General features: G+C 30.2%; 2 protein-coding genes and 1 pseudogene across 8 annotated transcripts in view; 2 read left to right on the top strand and 1 right to left on the bottom strand.

Moving 5' to 3' along the window:
• The first annotated feature begins 6,001 nt into the window (after positions 1–6,001).
• LOC107010119 (transcription factor SRM1-like) lies at positions 6,002–7,094 on the top strand. Its single transcript, XM_015209374.2, has 2 exons — positions 6,002–6,394; positions 6,552–7,094. Exons 1-2 carry the CDS (start codon positions 6,021–6,023, stop codon positions 7,024–7,026), a joined length of 849 nt encoding a protein of 282 aa, XP_015064860.2. The 5' UTR covers positions 6,002–6,020; the 3' UTR covers positions 7,027–7,094.
• An 847-nt stretch (positions 7,095–7,941) lies between these two features.
• LOC107008991 (eukaryotic translation initiation factor 6-2-like) overlaps positions 7,942–24,371 on the bottom strand; it is a 26,363-nt gene continuing 9,933 nt past the window's right edge. For 3 of the 7 annotated variants that reach the window (XM_027914952.1, XM_015208225.2, XM_027914953.1), the window contains exons 4-8: positions 19,843–19,934; positions 19,698–19,752; positions 19,100–19,230; positions 18,274–18,384; positions 17,768–18,166 (exon numbers count right to left, since the gene is read on the bottom strand). In XM_027914952.1, coding sequence (XP_027770753.1) covers positions 17,903–18,166; positions 18,274–18,384; positions 19,100–19,230; positions 19,698–19,752; positions 19,843–19,875 — 594 coding nt within the window. In that variant the 5' untranslated portion in view covers positions 19,876–19,934 and the 3' untranslated portion in view covers positions 17,768–17,902. Of the gene's footprint in view, positions 8,346–12,136; positions 12,201–17,767; positions 18,167–18,273; positions 18,385–19,099; positions 19,231–19,493; positions 19,617–19,697; positions 19,753–19,841; positions 19,935–24,371 lie in introns of those variants that run through there. The other 4 variants (XM_015208226.2, XM_027914954.1, XR_003576955.1 and 1 more) reach the window with 4 other exon arrangements.
• Positions 20,729–22,048, top strand: LOC107008989 (annotated as a pseudogene).

The raw sequence follows: 24,371 nt of genomic DNA, 5'->3' as shown, positions 1-24,371 counted from the left end.
TTGAACTCATGTGATTTTTTTTTTCCGAAAATTTTTATTCATTTAATATTTTTTGAGTTTACTTTATCACAAGTAAGCGAAAAAATATTTGATGATTTTTTCAAATACCGTATAATTGTAAAAAAAAAAAAAAAACGAAAACTCAAAAGAGCCGATTAAAATCAAAACCGAAAAAATCAACTTTATATGATTTGATTTGATTTTTAGATTTAATAAACTAACATATTTGATTTAAATTTTTTTAATGTAAAACCAAATTAAACCAATCTATGTACACCCCTAATAACAATGACATCTTTCTTTATATTAAATAATAAAAGGGGTTTTAACAATTTATACAAAACTAAAAAGTTTCTTTTTTAAAAAAAACAATATTTGCTCAAATCTTATTTCATTGCAAGAAGATTCAATTGAACAATTTTTTCTTCCTTTGGCTTCGTCCCTGATCTTTTATTCTTTATATGTAAATAGATTTTTATACATACAAACACGGTAAAATCTCTCTAAATTATTATAGGTAGGATTATAAAATATTATTATTTTATAAAAGTATTTAATTAATAAATAATATATAGAATGTTGATACAGAAAAATTATTAGGGATTAAATTTCAAAGAATTTAAAAGAATCCACTTGTGAAATTTATTCATTAACTTGAGATGGTGATTAGTGATCTCAGTTAACGCAATAAAATGTACGTTAATAACCTATTGAATGGGTGAAATGGATACATGTTCAGAGTTATAAAGTTTAAAGTAAATTGTGGATATCATTAAAAAAACAATATTGATAATAAGATGATAATACATTTGAAATTAATTACACACATAAGGAAATACTTGCATCTTAAACTCTTCACAATGTTATGGTGGAATTAGAAAAGACAATATCGAAATTTTTTGATGCAATAAGAAAAGTTAAAGATGAACTTCAATTGACTTTAAATTTTAACAAACAAACAAAAAAGAATATAGTAGAGTCATATTTCACTAAAAAATTTTAGATATATATTTGCACTTTTTAAAAATTATTAATTTATAATATGAAGGCGATTACAAATTTATATAGAGGTCTTCTGAAAATATATTATCGTATTATCTTATTGAAATGAGTGATTTTTTTCATTAACCTAAGTTGCTATCGAAGAAATTATTATATTAGAGTGCTTATTAATTAACGAGTATTGAGTTTTTTTACTGTACTGCTATTGTTATTAATGAAAAAAAATATAATATAAATAAATAGTGTTTTGGGAGTTTGCTACAAAATCTACTCTATTTTTAATAAATTATACTTTCATGATAATATTTTATAAGGCTCTCACCATCTTTTATTTTTAGTTACTTAAAATATATTTCAAAACATCTATTGTTATAAACCATCGGCATGTGTAAGTTATTGTGTTTATCTGTTTCACTATGCTCATTCTTTAATTATATTCAAATTTTAATGTCATTAAATTCTATATTCGATACTATTTTATATTTAGTAAACAAGACTTAGGTATATAAGTAAGTATAATGTATATATTAGAAAAAAGAAAAAAAATATATGTGAATTAATCATCAAGTTAATTTTAAAAAGCTTTTTTTTGTTGGTTACTTTAAAACATACATTTAGTTCGTTATCGTAAAGCCGACTAATTATTTTCTGTACGTAATGCATGTCTCTTTTTTTACACATAATAATTTTTGTTAATATGTCAAACAAGTTTGATTCTATACGTCAAATGTCGATAAAATGTTGTTAGTCAATGATTATATCTGCAATTGTTTATATGCAAATCAATCATCATGATAAATTAAAAAAGTTTCCTTTTTTCTAAAAAAAATTCGAGTTATTCTAAAACATACAATTTATCCGGTTATAGTAAGCCGACCAACCATTTTCCGTAAGTAACGTCGCAACGCATGCCTCTTTTACACTCACAAATTTTTTTATCAGTATGTCAGGCAAGTTTGATTCTATACAAATGTCGATAAAATGTTGTCAATGATTATGTCCGCAATTCTTTATAAGTAAATCAATCATAATGGTAATTCAAAAAAAATCCTTTTTTTTTAAAAAAAAAACTGAGTTAATCTAAAACAGACAATTTAGTCGGTTATAGTACGGAGTTCGCACGCATGTGTATATGTATATTAATCATCATGATAATTCAAAAAAAAACCTTTTTTAAAAAAAAATTCTGAGTTATTCTAAAACATACAATTTAGTCGGTTATAGTTAGCCGACCAACCATTTTCCATACACAATGCATGTCTCTTTTGCACTCACAATAATTTTTGTTGGTATGCCAGAGAAGTTTGATTCTATCTGTCAAATGTCGATAAAATGTTGTTAGTCATTGATTTTGTCCGCAACTGTTTATATGTAAATCAATCATCATGATTATTCAAAAAAAAATCTTTTCTTTTTTTAAAAAAAATTCAAATTATTCTAAAACAGACAATTTAGTTGATTATAGCACGGAAGCAATCATTCTTCGCACGCATGTGTATATGTAAATCAATCATCATGATAATTCAAAAAAAGATTATTTTTTTTTAAAAAAAAATCTAAAATATTCTAAAACAGACAATTTAGTCGGTTATACAGAAGCAATCATTCTTCGTACGCATCACACATTACGATGTTAAATAATAATGTATACGTGAAGCGATTAATATTTTATCCTAACTAATTAAATCATACGCTTTTGAGTAACTCATACAAGTTAAAAAATTGACTTTTTCCAAATTAACCTAATGAACAGATTATGAATATATAGTTAATATAAGCTGTCTCATTTCAACTTCAATGTATTACTATTGTTGTATGTGTATAAGGTAAGTTCTTCTATGTTTAAATAAATGTAGTTAAAGTTAGAGCATTTTTGTTTCATTGCTTACGTGAAAAAAGGTTTAAAAAATGTTCTTAAACTATTAAAATTTAACAAAAATATCATAATATTAGTAGTTAACTAAAATAGATTTGTTGTTAATAGTTTGTTTTAAAATATCCGCTATTATTACCAGCTAAGTCAAAATGATTTTTTATAACAAACATATTGTTTTTAGATTAAAAAAAAATCTATAACTATAAAAATGTAAAAGGAATTTTCCCCTTAATATAGTTTTATCGATTAAAACAGAATAATTGCACTTTTTAAACTAATACTAATATATTTCATGCATATAAAAAATCATTGTAACTCATCATTACTTTTTATTTAGACAAAAAATGACATTATAAAAAGTGAATTGTTTATTTTTATATTATTCGTAGACATTTATTATCCTTTTTGATAGTTTTTGAAATTATTCATGAACATTTTTCTTTTACCCCTTCCAACTCTATGGTTATTTACTTGTTCGAAAATTTAAGTGGTTTGTATAAAATGTCATTAGAATTGATCCTATCAAATATTAATATAAGCATTTTAGGTTGAATTATTAACAAAAAGACATTTTAAACTAAACTATGAACATAACAAATTTTTATTCGATTTTGCTTAGTGTAAAATTATTTGTTATCATTTTCAATTGCTTCTAAAATCATTCATAGACATTTTTCTTTCCTCCCTTTCAACTATATGGTTGTTCACTTAATTAGGGATTTAAGTGGTTTGTGCAAAGTGTCAAGTGTTCTAAAGTGAGAATTGATCCTTTTAAATAATAATTTAGACATTTTGAACCAAATTATTAACAAAAAAAAAATACATTTTTGAACCAAACTATGAACACAATAATTTTTTATTATTCGATTTGGCCTAGTGTAAAATTATTTGTTATCCTTTTCCATTGCTTTTAATATTATTCATGGTTATTTTTGTTTCCTCCCTTTCAACTCAATTACTGTTCACTTGTTTCGTAATTTAAGTGTTTTGCGCAAAGTGTTCTAATTGACAAAATTAAATAATAATATGAGCAATTTAGGCCAGATTCTTAAAAAAAAGAAGATATTTTTGAATCAAATTACTATGAACAAAATAAAATTTTATTCTATGTTGCTTAGTGTAAAATTATTTCCTATCCTATTTCATTGCTTTTAAAATTATTTATGGGCATTTTTCTTTTCTTCCTTTCAACTCTACGATTTTTCACTTGTTTTAGAATTTAAGTTATTTGTGCAAAGTGTCACTGAGAATAATAACTAAGAAATTTAGGTCAAATTATTAACAAAAAAGACATTTTGAACAAAACTATGAACATAACAAATTTTGATTCGATTTTTTCCTAGTGTAAAATTATTTTTTCCTAGACATTTTTCTTTTCTCCCTTTCAATTCTATGGTTGTTCACTTGTTTGGTGATTTAAGTGGTTTGTGCAAAGTGTCACGTGTTCTATAGTGAGAATTGACCAAATTAAACAATAATTTTGAGCATTTTGGGTCAAATTATTAACAAAAAGAACATTTTTAAACTAAACTATGCTCACGATAAATTTTTATTCGATTTTGTTTGGTGTAAAATTACTTATTATCCTTTTCCATTGCTTTTCAATTTTTATAGACATTTTTGTTTCTTCCCTTTCAACTATATGGTTGTTCTCTTGTTTGATGATTTAAGTGATTTGCGCAAAATGTCAAGTTGATCCAATTAAATATTAATATGAGCATTTTAGACAAAATTATTAACAAATAAAAGACATTTTTGAATCAAATCATGAACAAAATAAATTTTTATTCAATTTCTTAATGTAATATTATTTGTTATCCTTTTCAATTGCTTTTAAATTCATTCCTTAGACATTTCCTCCCTTTCAACTCTGTGATTGTTCACTTGTTTGGGATTTCAGCGATTTGTGCAAGGTGTTAAGCGTGACCCAAATACATAATAGTATGAGCATTTTAGGCCAAATTATTAACAAAAAGACATTTTAACCCAAACTATGAACATAATAAATTTTATTTCGATTTTGCTTAGTGTAAAATTATTTATTATCCTTTTCCATTGCTTTTAAAATTATTCATAGACATTTTTCTTTCCTTCCTTTCAACTCTATGGCTGTTCACTTGTTTGGGAATTTAAGTGGCTTATGCAAAGTGTCAGGTGCTTTACGGTGAGAATTGAACAAATTAAAAAATAATATAAGCATTTTAGGCCAAATTATTAACAAAGAGACATTTTGAACCCAAGTATGAACATAATAAATTTTGATTCGATTTCATAGACATTTTTCTTTCCTTCCTTTCAACGATGTGGTTGTCCATTTGTTCAAGTATTCTATAGTGAGAATTGATCCAGTTAAATACTAATATGAGCATTTTAGGCCAAATTATTAACAAAAATGACATTTTTTGAACTAAGCTATGAACACAATAAAGTATTTTTTCAATTTTGCTTAGTGTAAAATTATTTATTATTCATTTCCATCGTTTTTATAATCATTCATGTACGTTAACTTGTTTAGAGATTTAAGTGGTTTCGTACAAAATGTCAAGCGTTTAACAGTGAAAATTGACAAAGAAAAGAGTTTTAATTTTTTACTGCTAATATTAGTCTAGTGAAGAAGTTACAACTACAATTTCTCTTCATTTGGAGTACAATAAATAACATCTAAAGGAGAGGGAAAAAATAATAAATATTTAGACATGTTTCCCAAGAAGAAGTTTGGCTGTTTTTTTTTCTTCCTTTGCAATGACTTGTTTTAGTTGCACAACTTGCAAGGCAGTAATTTGTTTGGTCAAACTAAAACAGTAGTAGTTGTAATTGTAATTTACTTGAAATATTTTATTTTCTTTTCTTATTAATTAAGTAGAAGTAATAATTAAAGGGGGAGAAAAAAAACAATAATACATTTTAACATCAAATATGGACTATATACACCCTCCTATCATAAACATACGTTGTTTGAGTCAAGTAAAATTAATTTATTTTTAATTATAAAAGAGTTTATTCAAAGATGGATAAATGAGTGTAATACGCATTAATTTTGGTCGCATTTGAGAGGACTTTCCTCGGCTATAAAAGGACATCACTATGTGACTCTCTAACACATCAATTATCAATTGTGTTTTTATTAGTAAAAAGCGTTTCAATGGATTGGCCTGAATTTCTAGAAAGTTCAAACCCCCAGGAGCCAACCATTGATCTGTCTCAGATCAATAAGTGGACTCCTGAGGAGAAACAAGTTTTTGAGAATGCTTTTTCTAGGTTTAATAACCTAGGTTCTCAAACTTTTTTCGAATTTGTTGCTTCAAAATTCCCCCATAAATCCATGGAGGAAATGAAAAACCTCTACATAAACCTCTTTAAAGAGGCTGAAATGGAGAATCCTTCGATAAACACAAATGTTGTTGATAACTCATCAGACAAGGAGGCCAATCTCAATGACAAACCACCACCTCCAGTTCAAATCAGTCATTCACGACCTCATCGACGGGGAATTCCATGGACTGCAGGAGAACACTCGTAATTAAATTCTATTTTTTTCCCTTAAGAATTTTATTTACTTCTATTGTCTGCATCATTTTCGATTAAATTAGCTTGTTGGTTGGTGCGTATAAACTTTAAATTCTTTAAAAAAATAAAAATATTTTTTTTTAATCACGTGGCATGGTATATGTAGGTTATTTCTTATGGGACTTAACAAATTTGGTAGAGGAGATTGGAAAAGCATCTCAAGGCACTATGTTGTTTCGAAGACACCGACTCAGGTGGCAAGTCATGCTCAAAAGTACTTCTGTCGTCGTACTAGTAAGACTCCAGTGGATCGTCGTCGCCCTAGCATCAATGACATTCAAACTGTCACAGTTAATTCTACAAGGACGACAACAACAACTGCTTCTAACAACAATGATCAAGTTGGTTCATCATCAAGGTCTTTTCGCTACGCTAATTACACATTTGGTGGTCCAACTTTTGCTAACAACTCCAATGGAAATTTTGGGATATATCATCCAGGGGAAGCATCTGGAAGCAACTCGTTCATTTTGAAACAAAACAACAACAACAACAACAATCTCCATAGGCCTGTGTCACCTCGCCCTTTTCTTTCCATGTACTTGTCTTCTACTAGGGGGAATAACCCCCAAGCTAAATAGAATAGGGCATCTATTGTGTTCAAGTTTTAGAGTAACAAAAAGTTGGTGTTTTAGTTTTTATTAAGTAATAAAAGTGAGTCATGTATGAGTCTTTTTAATATAATGAAATGAAATGTGAAACCGAAAATTTTGTTTCTTCTCCACAAGTCACAAACGCAACTAAAAATTGTCTTCATTTGGAGAACAAAGTGACTCTTTAGATATCATTTATTGTCCAGACAATTTGTAGTTGTAAATTATTTAATTAAGTAGATAATTTAAGAAATTAAATAAAACTTCGACTGAAATTCAAATGTATGCTGCATATCAAAATTATCATTTTAAATATCGGGGATGGGAGTTTTACGCATTCTATTCAATTTAAGTATTAGTATACATGTTATTGGATAAAACTAAACCCAAATATTAATCAAAACTGATGTACGTGGACGATCTCTAATTGATTCGATAAATACTACATATATACAAGCAAATAAATGATACATACGTTTTGTATATTTAATCTAACGTCTGACACAGTAATTAAGATTGGCCAACATGTCAAAGTAAAAGAAGCCCATAAATAAATACCGACAAGATAACTAAATAAATAAATAAAATTTTCAAATTTCATTTTAGATGAATATGAACTTAACTCATACAGAAAGAACTTACAGTGAATATATATAGTAAATCAATACAAGATTTCTCCGTTATAAAAATAAAATGTCATAAGAATGTTGTGAGTCATGCCGCAACAATGAGTACTGATTATCAAAATTGTTTTAAATGGACACATTAAATTTGGAACATATTGAAGTCTTTCAAAATAAAAAATAATTATATGGATTAACACATCAAAATTTTAAAAAACCTCAATTTCTTTTTTATAATTCTGAAATGTCAAAAAATGTTGTCAGTCATAATAGAGTAGCAAGTATTAATAGCTATATAGAAAAAATTCAATCATTGGTGTTGATAGATCTTGAAATAAAACAAGTGATGTAAAATTGGCGGTTTAGCTTGTTGGTGCATACAAACTTAAATTCTTTAGAATTAATATTTTGTTATAAGCTCTATTCTAATATGGGGTAGCATTGAGGATAAGAGGAAGACACCATTAGTATCTTGGAATAAAGTGTGTGCGCCTAAGGTTTGGTGGATTAAATATTAAGGGGAGCAAGTTGTGGAATGTGACGTATGCGGGAAAACTTTTATGGCAGTTAATAGTCAAAAAGGATGTATTGTGGGTTAAATGGGTACATGGATATGAAGGATAATCAAGATACCTGGGAGTATAAACCACCGCAAGAATACTTTTACCGGAAGGAGAATATGTCCTGACAACAAATGGAAAGTACTCAACAGGAGATAGTTATGTTGTATTGATAGGAATGCAGAGAAAAATGAGGATAGCGGAACTGATATGGAACAACATCTCTCAACCAACACACATTTATAGTATGGTTAGCTGTACACGGTAGATTGTTGACAAAAATTGACTACAAAGGATGAATATACCAGTAGATAACATAACATGCAGCTTGATGAACATGCTATAGAGACATAACACCACATTTTCTCTGAATGTAACTGGAATAAAGGACTCATTACAGCAATGACTCAATCGGCTGGAGTGTAAATTTCATCGGGAAATGTCAAACAGGTGTTGAATCGAATCAGGAGGAAGCATAGGAAGCAACTTAACAAGGAAATAATTGCAGCACTTTGAGGTTCAATAGTTTATCAAGTGTGGCAGGTAAGGAATTGGAAACTGCATACGGGAACTACTGTCACTATGGAAACTACAACCACACATATAAAGCTAAGTTTCAGTGTTAGATTAGGTATGGTTAGAAACACTAGGAAAGATCAAAAATGTGATTCGTAATTTCAGCATTTTATTATTTAACTAGAGATATGTTGGAGGTTTTGTTATTTCAGCATTTTTTTTTTATGTAATTAGAGACATAGCCCTTCTACGGGGGTAGCTGTAAAGTTAAATGCTCTTTAGGTGCATTAATTTGGTTGTTAATGGTAACATTTACATTTGTTACAAAGAAAAATTCAAATTTCATTTTACATGAATATGAACTTAATTCATACACAAAGACTTACCTTGAACATATTTTATCAATTAAAAAGCTTGTGTATTTGGTATTCCAGATACTCCATTAAATGGGACGAGATATATGTATTTGATGAGTGTCTAAGATATATAGACAAATCTCGCTCACCTCCCTTCTATTCTCGCTCATCTATCTCAGTATTTCAATATATATAAATCTATTTGACTTAAATTTGAATAAAATAATTAATTAGTGACATAAAATATAATTAAAAACTATGAAAAAATTAGTAAATACGATAGAAATATTTATGTAACTGTGTAGTTTCTCAATATTTAATTTTTTTTGTTGGTATTTGTTTTTATATAATTTAGCGAATCAACTAGAGATCGTCTATACTTACAAACTTTGACCATAGTATATGAGCTAGTTTTAGTAAATATTATAGAAATATTTACGTAATTAGATAATTTTATATATATATATGTATATATATATATATATATATATATATATTTAATATTTGTTTATATATAATTTAGCTAATCAATTAGTGATTGTCTACGCTTATAAACTTTGACCGTTGTATATGGACTAGTTTTAGAAATAACATTCCAAATTTTAAAATGAAAATAACATATTCAATTCAATATTTTTATTCTCCGTTCATAATAGAGAATGAAAAATATGAATTTTCATAGTTCTCTTTCTTTAGTCCCTTCAAACTCCCTATTAACTCGAAGAGCATCTCTATTTAAAATAAAGTAAAAATTTAAGGAATCCCATAGTGTAATTCAATAATTTCATTCTGTCCCGACAAATTTAGTATTTACAAAAAATCCCTTAAATTTGTTGAGCCGTGATACTTTAGACTCTAGTGATACATGGTAAATGATACATGGTAATTTTAAACTGTTGAGAAAAAAAAGGGGAAAAAACGGTATAGTTAATGTTGTTAATAAAACAGCTAAATTTACGGTAACATATCATTAATCAACATAAAATCAGCACTTAATTGGATATTAATTTCAAATTTTGAAAAACAAAGATTATATCATCTATTTTGAAAACAATTTTTTTGAACAATCTGTTAAATTTCGAACTACAGTAATTTTATTGTTGTTACAGTGGATTTTTCAAGATGAATACTTCGATTTTGATGAGACATTCCGGAATTTGGGTGAACAAATTGCAGAATGAAAGTTACAAAATCGACGGAATCGTTGTTGGAGATTCAATTTCGTATCTAATACATGTATCAGAAACGTCGACTAAACAATATACACACTGATTCTATATGTATCATCAAGTACAGTTGATGACACATTTATTAAACTTAGTGAATGATACATTATAACAATTTTCAAAACATGTATCAGTACATCAACTAAACAACTAATACCTTACTGATACATGATATCAGTTTTCAGAAATTCATATTATATGCAAAACATGTGATACATATCTACTACATGTATCAGTGAATTGACTAAACACTGTACACACTGATTCTATATGTATCATCAAGCACAGTTGATGACGCATTTACTAAACTTATTGAATGATACATTATAACAATTTTCAAAATTTCATGATACATATAAAATATTATGATACACAACAAATTCATGTATCAATTCACCATCTAAAATACTATACACACTTATTCAAATGTATCGGCAAGCACACTAGATTCCTTAAAATTTTTACTAATTTCAGCAAACAGTTTTAAGTACCAAAATACTAACCCCAGACAATGTAGGCCTAACAAACTTACTCTTTGAGTCCTGTTTGGCCTTATGCAAAGTTGATGCTAGAGGAAGAGGAAGGGGAAGTGGTAACTGGGCGAATGTATTGGGATGAGATGAAGATTGTCTACTTGTTTTTATCACCTTAACTTCTTCTAAGGCAAGAGGCACTGGTTCTTATGTTTTTGGTGTGTAAGCAAGCAAAAAATATGGAAGTAAGAACAAAACGGTAGAAAGATATGGAAGTTATCCTGCTTCCTGATTTTTTGAATTTTGAAATTCAAAATTTCAAAATTTGGTCTTTTATTTAAAATTAATTAAATTTAATAATTCAAAATCAAAAAGCTGATTAAAAAATTGAGTGTTTAAATGGATAAAATTTAAAATTCAAAAACTAATTTAAGAGGTTGAGTGTTTTAATGGAGAAAAAATAGGCATTAAAATTGGTAAATGTGTATTATAGGAGAGAGAGTGTAATGTATCTAAAAAATTACACTAAAATAAAAAAAAAGGGAATTATGTAATATTTAAAAAATGTAGGGAAAATTAGAGAATATAAAAATTATAGTTGTGTATTTAAGTTATTTTTCCTAAAATAAAACATTCAATAGGAGGCAATGAGTGTAATCTTTCACCAAGTAATTTTTGGTCCTTTAAATGAATTTTCTCAACTATAAAAGAACACAATTTTCACTAAATTAATATTTTAAAGGTGAATTGAAAAAAAAACATAGAAACCTCGTTATAATAGCATTTCTATATATAACATGATTTTCCAAAAAAATTAATTTTTTATAATATATTTATTTCTCTATAACAACAATTACTGAATACCAGTAAATTCTTTGTAGAATTCCTTCTATAGTAATCATAGACAAATTTTGTGAAATAATATTTTATAAAAAAATATATCACGTATAAAATTAAATATTAAAATATTCATATACTCATCATTGACACCACGTATATAGTAAATCTCAAGTAAGAATATTTAACTGATGTCTGTGTTATAGTCAGAACTTCAGGAGGAAGGACTTACTTTTTTTTAGCATTCATACTCTTTCCCTCTGAGTTTCCTGTGAGAACTATGTTTCCAACTATCTAATTTTGTGCAGGAAAACAAAAAGGGACGCCACTACACCTTAAGGTAATAACATCATCCACTCTAGAATTTCTGTTTTAGTGGAAGACTCTTCTAACTACTCCTGACTATGAAGCCTCTAGACACTATGGTAGATGCTAGAAGAAGATTCACGACATTTTGATAAAATTGAAATGTAAATATGGAACCCTCCAGAAAGTAAGGAGACTTACCAGAGTTAACTGGAATGCAAATGATATCAACGGAGCACCTGTTAATGACCGTGAACACCTGTATCTGCATCATAAAAAGATGCAGGTCAAATGAAGTCCGTACTTTGAATGTATGAGCATGTAGGGAAAAACTGAAAGCAATAGTTAACTTAACTACACAGGCAGGAAGAAATACTCACCTCACCTCAACACAAAGCAAAAATGATAGATGCAATTATTTAAAACATTATAAAATAGGAGGTAAAACTCAATGATGTATAGAAATAAAATAACATACTCTTATTTGGAGATTTTCTAACGGATAACTATCACCAAGAGCTATGTAATGATATAGCGTCTCACCCACACTGCTAAAACTGTGTTATACCTTGACGGGGTATAGTACACCTCAATTAAGTAGATACACTAAGCTATGCTTAAAAGAAATAAGTGCTCGTCTAAAAAGTACGCTCATTTACCCATGTTGGCTACATGATTTATGAGAAAAATGAGTTGTCTAATCTCATCCCATATCGGTTCTCCTATTTTTAAGTGCTTATTTAAGTTGGTTTTGTGTTCATATGTGTTAAATGCATTTGGTATTTGTGTACCTATGATATTTATCGAATCCATTAGAGATTATCTAGATCTATCAATTTTAACCAATATCTAATTCAATAACATACTAAAACTTGAACTTAATAGAATATGTCCAACTTAATATTATTTTCTTAATCCATAATAGAAAAAGAATATACATATATATATTCTCTCATTGCCTTTTTTTTAATTGATTTTTTCAAATATTGACCAAAGGTATGAAATCATGGACGGATAGAAAAATATTGAGTTTACAAATTATTTTCAATTAATGTTTTAAAATGCTATTTCATAAAACTTGCTCAAATACTCTGGTCAAAATTGATGAATGTCGACAATTTCTAAGTGATTAGATAATATAATAGGTATAGATAACAATCAAAAGAGTATTTTTCCTTGTTTGAAAAATTCATACTTTATTCATAATATCAAAACAAACCCATATATTATGCCTTGAACGATAAATACCCCCCCCCACCACACACACGAAACCCACACCAAAACTACCACACAACTAAAAAAAAAAGTTCATCCAACAAAAACAAAAATGTCTTTTTCATTAGTATCCACCGTTGTTCATCCCGGGAGAAGGCAAGTACATTGAAATGATGGATCAGGTGACATTGGCATAAGGAGATTGTTGTTGTTGTAGAGGTTTTGTTCCATACCGAAGGAGTTATTGTTATATGCTTCAGCCTGCTTGAAACTCCCAATATTGTTGTTGTTGTAGAGGTTCTGTTTCATACCAATCGAGTTATTGCTATATGCTTCAGCCTGGTTGAAACTTCCAATATTATTGTTATTCGGATTCTGCTCCATAAAAAATGAGTTGTAGCTATATGCTTCAACCTGATTGAATCTTTCAAAATTGTTCAAATAGTTATTGGGGTTTTGCTCCATATCGAACAAGTTGTTGTCATATGCTGCAGTCTGGTTGAATCTCCCAAAATTATTGTTATTGGGGTTCTGCTCCATAACAAACGAGAATTCAGCCTGGTTAAATTTCCCAAAATTTGTTGTTATTAGGGTTCTCCTCCATAACAAGCGAGTTGTCCTCATTTGCTTTAGCCTGGTTAAATCTCCCAAAATTGTTGTTATTAACGTTCTGTTCCATAATAAACAAGTTATTGCCATATTCTTCACCCTGGTTTATCTTCCCATATTGTTGTTATTGGGGTTCTACTCCGTAGCAAATGAGTCGTTGTCATATGCTTCAACGTGATTGAGTATCTCAAAATTGTTGTTATTTAGGTTTTGGTCCATAACAAATGAGTTGTTTTCATATGCTTCAACCTGGTCGAGTATCTCAAAATTGTGACTATTGGGGTTCTGGTCCATAACGAATGAGTTACTGTCATATGCTTCAACCTGATTGTTGGGATTGTTATTTAGATATGGTACACCAAAGGTGTATGGGTAAGATTAATGTTGTAAAAGAGAAGCAATTTGGTGGTTGTTAATATAAGCAGGCATGTCACCATTGACATGATGATACATGGGCACAATTATTGGTGTCATAGGGTTGGATTTGGATGTCATAGTTCGAATATCATTTATACTAGTACGACGACGTTTTAGAGGAGTTTTACAGTTTATGCGAGAAAAGAACTTCTGCGCATGACAACTCACTTGTCTCGCTGTTTTTGAAACAACATACTCCTTCGAGATATCCTTCCAATTTCCTTTTCCAAGATTGTGCAGTCCGATGAGAAATAACCTATATATACATACCTCATGATTAGGAAAAAAATATTGGAGAGAGTTTTTTTAAGAAAATAATTAGGGGAAAAGGAAATGGGGGGAGGATTACAATGTGAGAATCGAACTCTTACCCTAAGATGGGAATTCAGATAGTTAACCAACTGAACTACTAACATGGTCGTGATATATAATTAATAAATTATTTTTTTAAAAAAAAAAATGAGATACATAATTAATTTAATGGAGTTTCAATTTATGCTTTATCGGTATAAAAAAGAATTTAAATGAATTAAAACTTTACCAAGTAAGAAGCAACAATGAACTTTGATTTCATGAAATTAAATCTAACATGTAAAAATTTGTGATAGTCAAAAAACTAAAAGTGCAAATATTTATGTGAGTTTCTTAAAAAAACAGGCAGAATTTACCGATGTTCCTCTTCCGTCCATAGAATCACCTGTCTCCGACGTGGTGGTTTGTCATTAAGAACCTCCATGTTTGAATTGGAGTTGGTGGTTGTGTGTCATTGAGAACCTCCATGTTTTCAACTTGAGGTGGAGGTATGACAATGAGAAACTCCATGTTTGAGTTATTTAACTCCATTGATAGAAAGAACAAGGAGCTAGCAAATATGGTACAAGAAAGGTGCTATAATTCGTTTTGTACAGTCAATTGTTTGTGTTAAGATTCAAAATAGTTGTTCTTTTATAGTTTAGAATTTTTAGTTTGGTAGACTAAAATTGAATTCTCATTGTCAGTAATTTAATGACTTTACCAAATAATGTTGTCCACGCTCGACAAAAGAATTAGATTCCTTAATCAATCTTTATATGGATCCTTCTAGAATTCATTAAGTAAGTTATATTTTCAGTGAAATCAAATGAAGTGTTTATGATATTGTTTGTTTAATTTCACCAAAAATATAACTTAATAAATTCCAGAAGCATGTATACAAAAATTGATCAAGGTAAATTTTTTGTCCAGCTTGGACAACAATATTATTTGATAAAGTCATTAAACTATTGACAATTGAATGTACTCTCACCGTTGAGAATTCTATTTTACTTTACTAACCCAAAAATTATCAATTATAAAAGGACTTTACTACTTTGACTCTAAAACATCAATTGACTTTACAAAAAGAATCATTTCACCTCTCTTGCACAATACATGCTAGCCTCTTGTTCGTTCTATCAACGAAGTTGAATAACTCAAACATGGAGATTCTCAACAACACACCACCACCTGAAGTTGAAAACATGGAGGTTCCCAAAGACACACCACCACCTCAAGCTCAAAACATGTAGGTTCTCAATGACACACCACCTCAAGTTCAAAACATAGAAGTTCTCAATGGCACACCACCATGTCGGAGACGGGTGATTCTATGGACGAAAAAGGAACATCGATAAACTTTTTTTGTTCTTTTTTTTTTTCAGAAACTTACAGATAAATATATGCATTTTTTATTTTTATGTCTCATCACACATTTTCACATGTTAGATTTAATTTTATGATTCGAAGTTCATTATTGCTTCTTACTTGGTAAACTTTTATTTTATTTAATTTTTTTATATACTGATAGAGCATGAATTGAATCTCCAATAAATTAATTATATATCTTCTTTTTTTGAAAAATATTAATTATACATCACAAAACTTAGATGTCGCAGTTCATTTGGTTGACTATTTGAATTCTCAACTTAGGGTTGGGGTTCAATTATCACATTGTAATCCCCTCCCTGTTTCCCTTTTCCCCAATTTTTTTCTTAAGAAACTCTATCCAATTTTTTCTTTTAATCATATAGTATGTATATTTAGGTTATTTCTCATCGGACTGTACAATCTTGGAAAAGGAAAGTGGAAGTATATCTCGAAGGAGTATGTTGTTTCAAAAACAATGAGACAAGTGGGCAATCATGCACAAATGTTCTTGTCTCGCATGAATTGTAAAACTTCAATAAAACGTCGTCGCGCTAGCATAAATGGTATTCGAACTATTACATCTAACCTTATGACACCAATAATTGTGCCCATGGATCATCTATACAATAATCACATACCTATATATTAACAACCACCAAATTGCCACTTTCTTACAGCCTGAATCTTACCCTTACACCTTTGGTATACCATATCTAAACAACAATCCCAACAACCAGGTTGAAACATATGACAACAACTCGTTAGTTATGGACCAAAACCCCAATGGCCACAGTTTTGAGGTACTTAACCATGTTGAAGCATATGACAACAACTCGTTCGTTATGGACCAGAATCCCAATAACAACAATTATGGGAGACTCAACTAGGCAAGCATATGGCAACAACTCGTTTGTTATTGAGCAGATACCCAATAACAATAATTTCGGGAGATTCAAAGAGAAGCATATGGCAACTACTTGTTTGTTATGGAGCAGAACCCCAATAACAACAATTTTGAGAGATTCAACCAAGTTGAAGCATATGGCAACAACTTATTCTTTATGGAGCAGAACCCCATTGAAGATAATTTTGGGGGGATTCAACCAAATTGGAGCATATGGCAACAACTCATTTGCTATGGAACAGAATCCTAATAACAATAATTTTGGGAGATTTAACCGCGCTAAAGCATATGACAACTCATTTAGTATGGAAAAGAACCTCTATAACTACAACAATCTCCTTATGTCAATGTCACCTCATCCCTTCCATTCAATGTACTTGCCTTCTCCTTGGATGAACAATGGTGGACACTAAACAACTAAGCCATTTATTTAAAAGTATTTGTTTTTGTTGGGTGAAACAAATTTTAGTTGTGTTGTAATTTTGGGTGGATTTGAGTGTGTGTGAGGGGGACGGGGAGAAGGGAATGGGGGTGGGGGATTTAATGTTCTAAGACATAATATATGAGTTTGTTTGATATTATGAATAAAGTATGAATTTTTCTTACAAGGAAAAGATGATGTTATCTCTTGATTGTTATTTATACTCATTGTATTATCTAATCACTTAGAAATTGTCTATATTTATCAATTTTGAACAAAATATTTGAGCAAGGTTAAGTCAATAGCATTTTAAAACTTTAATTGGAAATAATTTTTTAACTCGTTAATTTTCTACCACATCTACGTTTTCATACTTTCTACCTATTAAAAAAAGGGCAATGAGTGAAAATATATTTTTTTTTTCAATTATGGATTAAGAAAATAAACACTGAGTTGGACATATTCTATTACGTTCAAGTTTTAATATGTTATCGAATAAAACTGAATTAGATATTAGTCAAAATTGATAGACGTAGACAATCTCTAATTAATTCGATAAATATTTCATACATACACAAATATTAAATGCATTTAATGCATATGAACACAAAACCAACTTAAATAAGCACTTTAAAATAGGAGAACATAGTTAACATTTTAGCGCCAGATCAAAATTTGTGCACTCATGACAGGTAAAATTAAGCAGAGCAGCCCAAACTATAACAATAGAAACACTCTAAAAGAACATGCAACATGAACCACAAAACTCACAGATGTAATTACCAATAGCACTTGGTTGAGCATCTCTCAAACTGAATACGGTGTCAATAACAGCCAACTCTGTTGTTGTAGTGTCTGAGCCACAAAATGCTGTCCAGTCATAAACGGTCAATCCAGCAGCAATCACATTACTACCCCTATTCACAGTCCCAGCAGCAATAGGTAAATGAAGAAGAATGTCCAGTTCATTTAAATCTTCAATGGACGTACGAGGATGGACCTGTTCCATAACAAAGTTTCACAAATATTAGGAAAAAGAGTAACATAGTTATGTGTCTTATTGCTCCAGCACCTGTCTACAATGTGGAGTAAGAAAATTGAACTTACCAAGACCCGTTTGTTGGATAAAGAACAATAGCTGCCAACAAGAATGTTCCCAGCTATCATATGCCTTAAAACTTCAACACCAAGAACCTCAGCAATCATCTCTTCAGTGTCCTGGAGAAAAATAACAAAGCATAACTCATTGACGTAGGTAAAATTCAGGATCTAACCTACTCCTTAATCTATTTTATTGATAAGGAGGAAAAGATTATTGTTGAATCTTTGACAAACTAAGGCTACAGTAAATATATTCATGTCATGACGAACTCCAAAGCTTGTCATCAGCATATGTTGTGATAGATTATGTTTAAATAGCATAAAAATGGTACAAGTAGTGGAGAGCACCATGGGGCTAACCCGAGGAGATGAAAACGCCTGCCCTAAGAGAAGTCCGTCAAGATATCCCTCTCCTTAAAGCTAAACATAGTAAGATAACATAATATCATATGGAGGACACTTCAGATACAGGAACATTTTACATAAAGGATTAAGAAACAATTTTTTTTATAACCCAGAAATCCCCGAGGACTAGGACCACAATTTTCAAAGATGTTTTCTCTAGTTATGCACAGCCCACAAAACACCACAATCAGCAAATCTGACTGCTCTAATTTTAACAGACAGTTTGTGTTTTCGATATGAAACAGAGAAAAGGCCAATATATAGATAATTATTGACAATTAAAACATCACAACACAGCTAGTTAATGCACGACTTAAATTTTGACCTATAGGTTTGCTCAATATCCGGAATATGTAGGGAGGGAAATGAAATTTCATATACCACATAATTTCATCCCATTCTACAGGAGAAGACACGAACAGATTACCTTGTCAAGAGAAGGGTGTATAAGAGCAATATGATCATTGCATGCTATGCAGTTCCCCGCGGCAGAATGTGTCTCGTCAATGCATTGTACCTCAACAGAATTGGGCAGACTATTTCTCAAGTGCTGAAGTTCTTCAACCACCGAAAGAGACACAAAGGCAGATGTAAAATCAAGGCAATAACAAATGAAAAAGGTGAATGTAAGGTAATTTGACCAAGTCACATAAATAAACATGAAATGGTAGAGTGAAACATTAGCCTAAACGAAAATCAAATTTTCAATATTTTGTTAGTTTATATAGATATATCATTCGCCTCCAGTCCCAAAAATGATGCAAGGAATCAAGGACAGCAATGTTGCAGACCGAACACTAATGAAATTGTTTTCTTCTAACCCACAAATTTTGTCATAGCAAGTCCAATTCATATCCATGCCCAACGTATAGATAAGTATTCCAAAGGCTCTATTGAATACAAATGAATAGAGTGACATGTTTGCACGATCAACAATCATTGCACTGTACAAAAGAAAAAGAATATTCAAAGAAATCTAAAAACTAAAACTGAAATGCCTAAGATAGAACAAATGATGTTATTACCTTGAGGTGTAGTGGTGTAAGGCAAGAGAAGCCCATTTTTGTTTCCTGCAGAAAACTGGAAGTTGGAAACTTAGTTCTCACAGGAAAATCAGAGGGAAAAAGGGCCTTGAGTTACAGAATGTAGTTCTAAAATATTGTTGAATACCAGCACAAAGTCTTCCAACCGACCAGCTTCCATTAATAGTTGTTTGAATCACTTGAAAGCCTCGAATAGGTGCTAACTCATCCTCAAATGTACTGGAAAGAAATCACAGAAATCACAACTTTTTCTATAAACAGGGAAAGTTAACAAGAAAGACTCATTATTCATCTTTAAGTATTTATATTCACTTCATATATCCTTTTCTTATTGTTCCACATTAAAAGTTCAGCCTTCATTTGCACCCGAGGCCGAGAGTGTGGCCTAGTGGGTAGATTGTGAACCATAACGTGTTGCGTCCAAATTCCAGCAGACAAAAAACACAAGGTCATTTCTTCCCGTTTATCCTAACCTTAGTGGACAAAGTTTTGTCGAGGTGGACGAAAGCTAGCCCAAACTCCACGGTTATCGAAAAAAAGTTCAGCCTTCGTTTTCTTTCTCTAATAATTTACTAATAATATTAGTCTAGTGAAGAAGTTACAACTACAAATTGTCTTCATTTGGAGTACAATAAATAACATCTAAGGAGAGGAAAAAATAAAAAATATTTAGACATGTTTCCCAAGAAGAAGTTTGGCTGTTTTTTTTTTTCTTCTTCCTTTGCAATGACTTGTTTTAGTTGCACAACTTGCAAGGCAGTAATTTGTTTGGTCAAACTAAAACAGTAGTAGTTGTAATTGTAATTTACATGAAAATTTTATTTTCTTTTCTTATTAATTAGGTAGAAGTAATAATTAAAAGGGGAGAAAAAAGACAATAATACATTTTAACATCAAATATGGACTATGTACACCCTCCTATCATAAACATACTTTATTTTGTTTGGGTCAAGTAAAATTAATTTATTTTTAATTATAAAAGAGTCTATTCAAAGATGGATTAATGAGTGTAATACGCATTAATTTTGGTCGCATTTGAAATGACTTTCCTCGGCTATAAAAGAACATAACTATGTGACTCTCTAACACATCAATTATCAATTGTGTTTTTATTTGTAAGAAGCGTTTCAATGGATTGGCCTGAATTTCTAGAAAGTTCAAACCCTCAGGAGCCAACCATTGATCTGTCTCAGACCAATAGGTGGACTCCTGAGGAGAAACAAGTTTTTGAGAATGCTTTTTCTAGGTTTAATAACCTAGGTTCTCAAACTTTTTTCGAATTTGTTGCTTCAAAATTCCCCCATAAATCCATGGAGGAAATGAAAAACCTCTACATAAACCTCTTTAAAGAGGCTGAAATGGAGAATTCTTCGATAAACACAACAAATGTTGTTGATAACTCATCAGACAAGGAGACCAATCTCAATGACACACCACCGCCTCCAATTCAAATCACTCATTCACGACCTCATCGACGGGGAATTCCATGGACCGAGGGAGAACACTCGTAAGTAAATTCTATTTTTTTTTTCTGCATCATTTTCTATTGAATCTTCAAATAAAACTGACTTAGCTTGTTGGTTGGTGCGTATAAACTTTATATTCTTTAAAAAATAAAAATATATTTTTTTTAATCACTTGGCATGGTATATGTAGGTTATTTCTTATGGGACTTAACAAATTTGGTAGAGGAGATTGGAAAAGCATCTCAAGGCACTATGTTGTTTCGAAGACACCAACTCAGGTGGCAAGTCATGCTCAAAAGTACTTCTGTCGTCGTTCTAGTAAGACTCCAGTGGATCGTCGTCGCCCTAGCATCAATGACATTCAAACTGTCACAGTTAATTCTACAAGGACGACAACAACAACAACTGCTTCTAACAACAATGATCAAGTTGGTTCATCATCAAGGCCTTTTCGCTACGCTAATTACACATTTGGTGGTCCAACTTTTGCTAACAACTCCAATGGAAATTTTGGGATATATCATCCAGGTGAAGCATCTGGAAGCAACTCGTTCATTATGAAACAAAACAACAACAACAACAACAACAATCTCCATAGGCCTGTGTCACCTCGCCCTTTTCTTTCAATGTACTCGTCTTCTACTATAGGGGGAATAACCCCCAAGTCTAAATAGAATAGGGCATCTATTGTGTTCAAGTTTTAGAGTAAGAAAAAGTTTGTGTTTTAGGTTTTATGAAGTCATAAAAGTGAGTCATGTATGAGTCTTTTTAATATAATGAATGAAATGTGAAACCAAAAATTTTGTTTCTTCTCCACAAGTCACAAACGCAACTACAAATTGTCTTTATTTGGAGAACAAAGTGACTCTTTACATATCATTTATTGTCCAGACAATTTGTAGTTGTAAATTATTTAATGAAGTAGATAATTTAAGAAATTAAATAAAACTTTTGACTGAAATCCAAATGTATGCTGCATATCAAAATTATCATTTTAAATATCGGGGATGGGAGTTTTACGTATTCTATTCAATTTAAATATTAGTATACATGTTATTGGATAAAACTAAACCCAAATATTAATCAAAACTGATGTACGTGGACGATCTCTAATTGATTCGATAAATACTACATATACAAGCAAATAAATGATACATACGTTTTGTATATTTAATCTAACGTCTGACACAGTAATTAAGATTGGCCAACATGTCAAAGTAAAAGAAGCCCATAAATAAATACCGACAAGATAACTAAATAAATAAATAAAATTTTCAAATTTCATTTTAGATGAATATGAACTTAACTCATACACAAAGAATATATATAGAAAATCAATACAAGATTTCGCTTGGATTCTTCGTTATAAAAATAAAATGTCATAAGAATGTTGTGAGTCAGCCGGAACAATGAGTATTGATTATCAAAATTGTTTTAAATGGACACATTAAATTTGGAACATATTGAAGTCTTTCAAAAAAAAAATTATATGGATTAACACATCAAAATTTTAAAAAACCTCAATTTCTTTTTTATAATTCTGGAATATCAAAAAATGTTGTCAGTCATAATAGAGTAGCAAGTATTAATAGCTATATAGAAAAAAAATCAATCATTAGTGTTAATAGATCTTGAAATAAAACAAGTCATGTAAAATTGGCGGTTTAGCTTGTTGGTGCATACAAACTTAAATTCTTTAGAATTAATATTTTGTTATAAGCTCTATTCTAATATGGGGTAGCATTGAGGATAAGAGGAAGACACCATTAGTATCTTGGAACAAAGTGTGTTTGCCTAAGAAGTTTGGTAGATTAAATATTAAGGGGAGCAAGTTGTGGAATGTGACGTATACGGGAAAACTTTTAAGGCAGTTAATAGTCAAAAAGAATGTATTGTGGGTTAAATGGGTACATGGATATGAAGGATAATCAAGATATCTAGGAGTATAAATCACCGCAAGAATACTTTTACCGGAAGGAGAATATGTCCTGACAACAAATGGGAAGTACTCCACAGGAGATAGTTATGTTGTATTGATAGGAATGCAGAGAAAAATGAGGATGGCGGAACTGATATGGAACAAGATCTCTCAATCAAGGCACACATTTATAGTATGGTTAGCTGTACAGGGTAGATTGTTGACAAAAATTGACTACAAAAGATGAATATACCAGTAGATAACATAACATGCAGCTTGATGACCATGCTATAGAGACACAACACCACATTTTCTCTGAATGTAACTGGACTAAAGGACTCATTACAACAATGACTCAGTCAGCTGGAGTGCAAATTTCATCAGGGAATGTCAAACAGGTGTTGAATCGAATCAGGAGGAAGCATTGGAAGCAACTTAACAGGGAAATAATAGCAGCACTTTGGGGTTTAATACTTTATCCAGTGTGGCAAGTAAGGAATTGGAAACTGCATAGGGGAACCACTGTTACTATGGAAACTACAATCACACATATGAAGCTAAGTTTCAGTGTTAGATTAGATATGGTTAGAAACACTAGGAAAGACCAAAAATGTGATTTGTAATTTCAGCATTTTATTATTTAACTAGACAATGTTGGAGGTTGCATTCTTTTTTTATGTAATTAGAGATATAGCCCTTCTACGGGGTAGCTGTAAAGTTAAATGCTCTTTAGGTACATTAATTTGGTTGTTAATGGTAATTTTTACATTTGGTACAAAAAAAAATTCAAATTTCATTTTACATGAATATGAACTTAATTCATACACAAAGACTTACCTTGAACATATTTTATTAATTAAAAAGCTTGTGCATTTGGTATTCCAGATACTACATTACATGGGACGAGATATATGTATCTGATGAGTGTCTAAGATATATAGACAAATCTCGCTCACCTCCCTTCTATTCTCGCTCATCTATCTCAGTATTTCAATGTACATAAATGTATTTGACTTAAATCTAGATAAAATAATTAATTAGTGACATAAAATATAATCAATTAAAAACTATGGAAAATTAGTAAATACGATAGAAATATTTATGTAACTGTGTAGTTTCTCAATATTTAATTTTTTTTGTCGATATTTGTTTTTATATAATTTAGCGAATCAACTAGAGATCGTCTACACTTACAAACTTTGACCATAGTATATGAGCTAGTTTTAGTAAATATGATAGAAATATTTACGTAATTAGATAGTTTTTTCAATA

The sequence above is a fragment of the Solanum pennellii genome, chromosome 2 (genome assembly GCF_001406875.1).
Source record: "Solanum pennellii chromosome 2, SPENNV200".
Taxonomy (NCBI): Eukaryota; Viridiplantae; Streptophyta; class Magnoliopsida; order Solanales; family Solanaceae; genus Solanum; species Solanum pennellii.
Note: the sequence above shows the minus strand (reverse complement) of the source record. Positions and strands in the feature narration are given on the sequence as shown.

What these genes read in the sequence shown, in the direction of transcription:
- LOC107010119 (XM_015209374.2), top strand. Translation starts at nt 6,021, where the DNA reads ATGGATTGGCCTGAATTTCTAGAAAGTTCAAACCCCCAGGAGCCAACC. An exon ending in TGGACTGCAGGAGAACACTC is followed by an intron (nt 6,395 to 6,551) that starts GTAATTAAATTC and finishes TGGTATATGTAG; the next exon opens with GTTATTTCTTATGGGACTTA.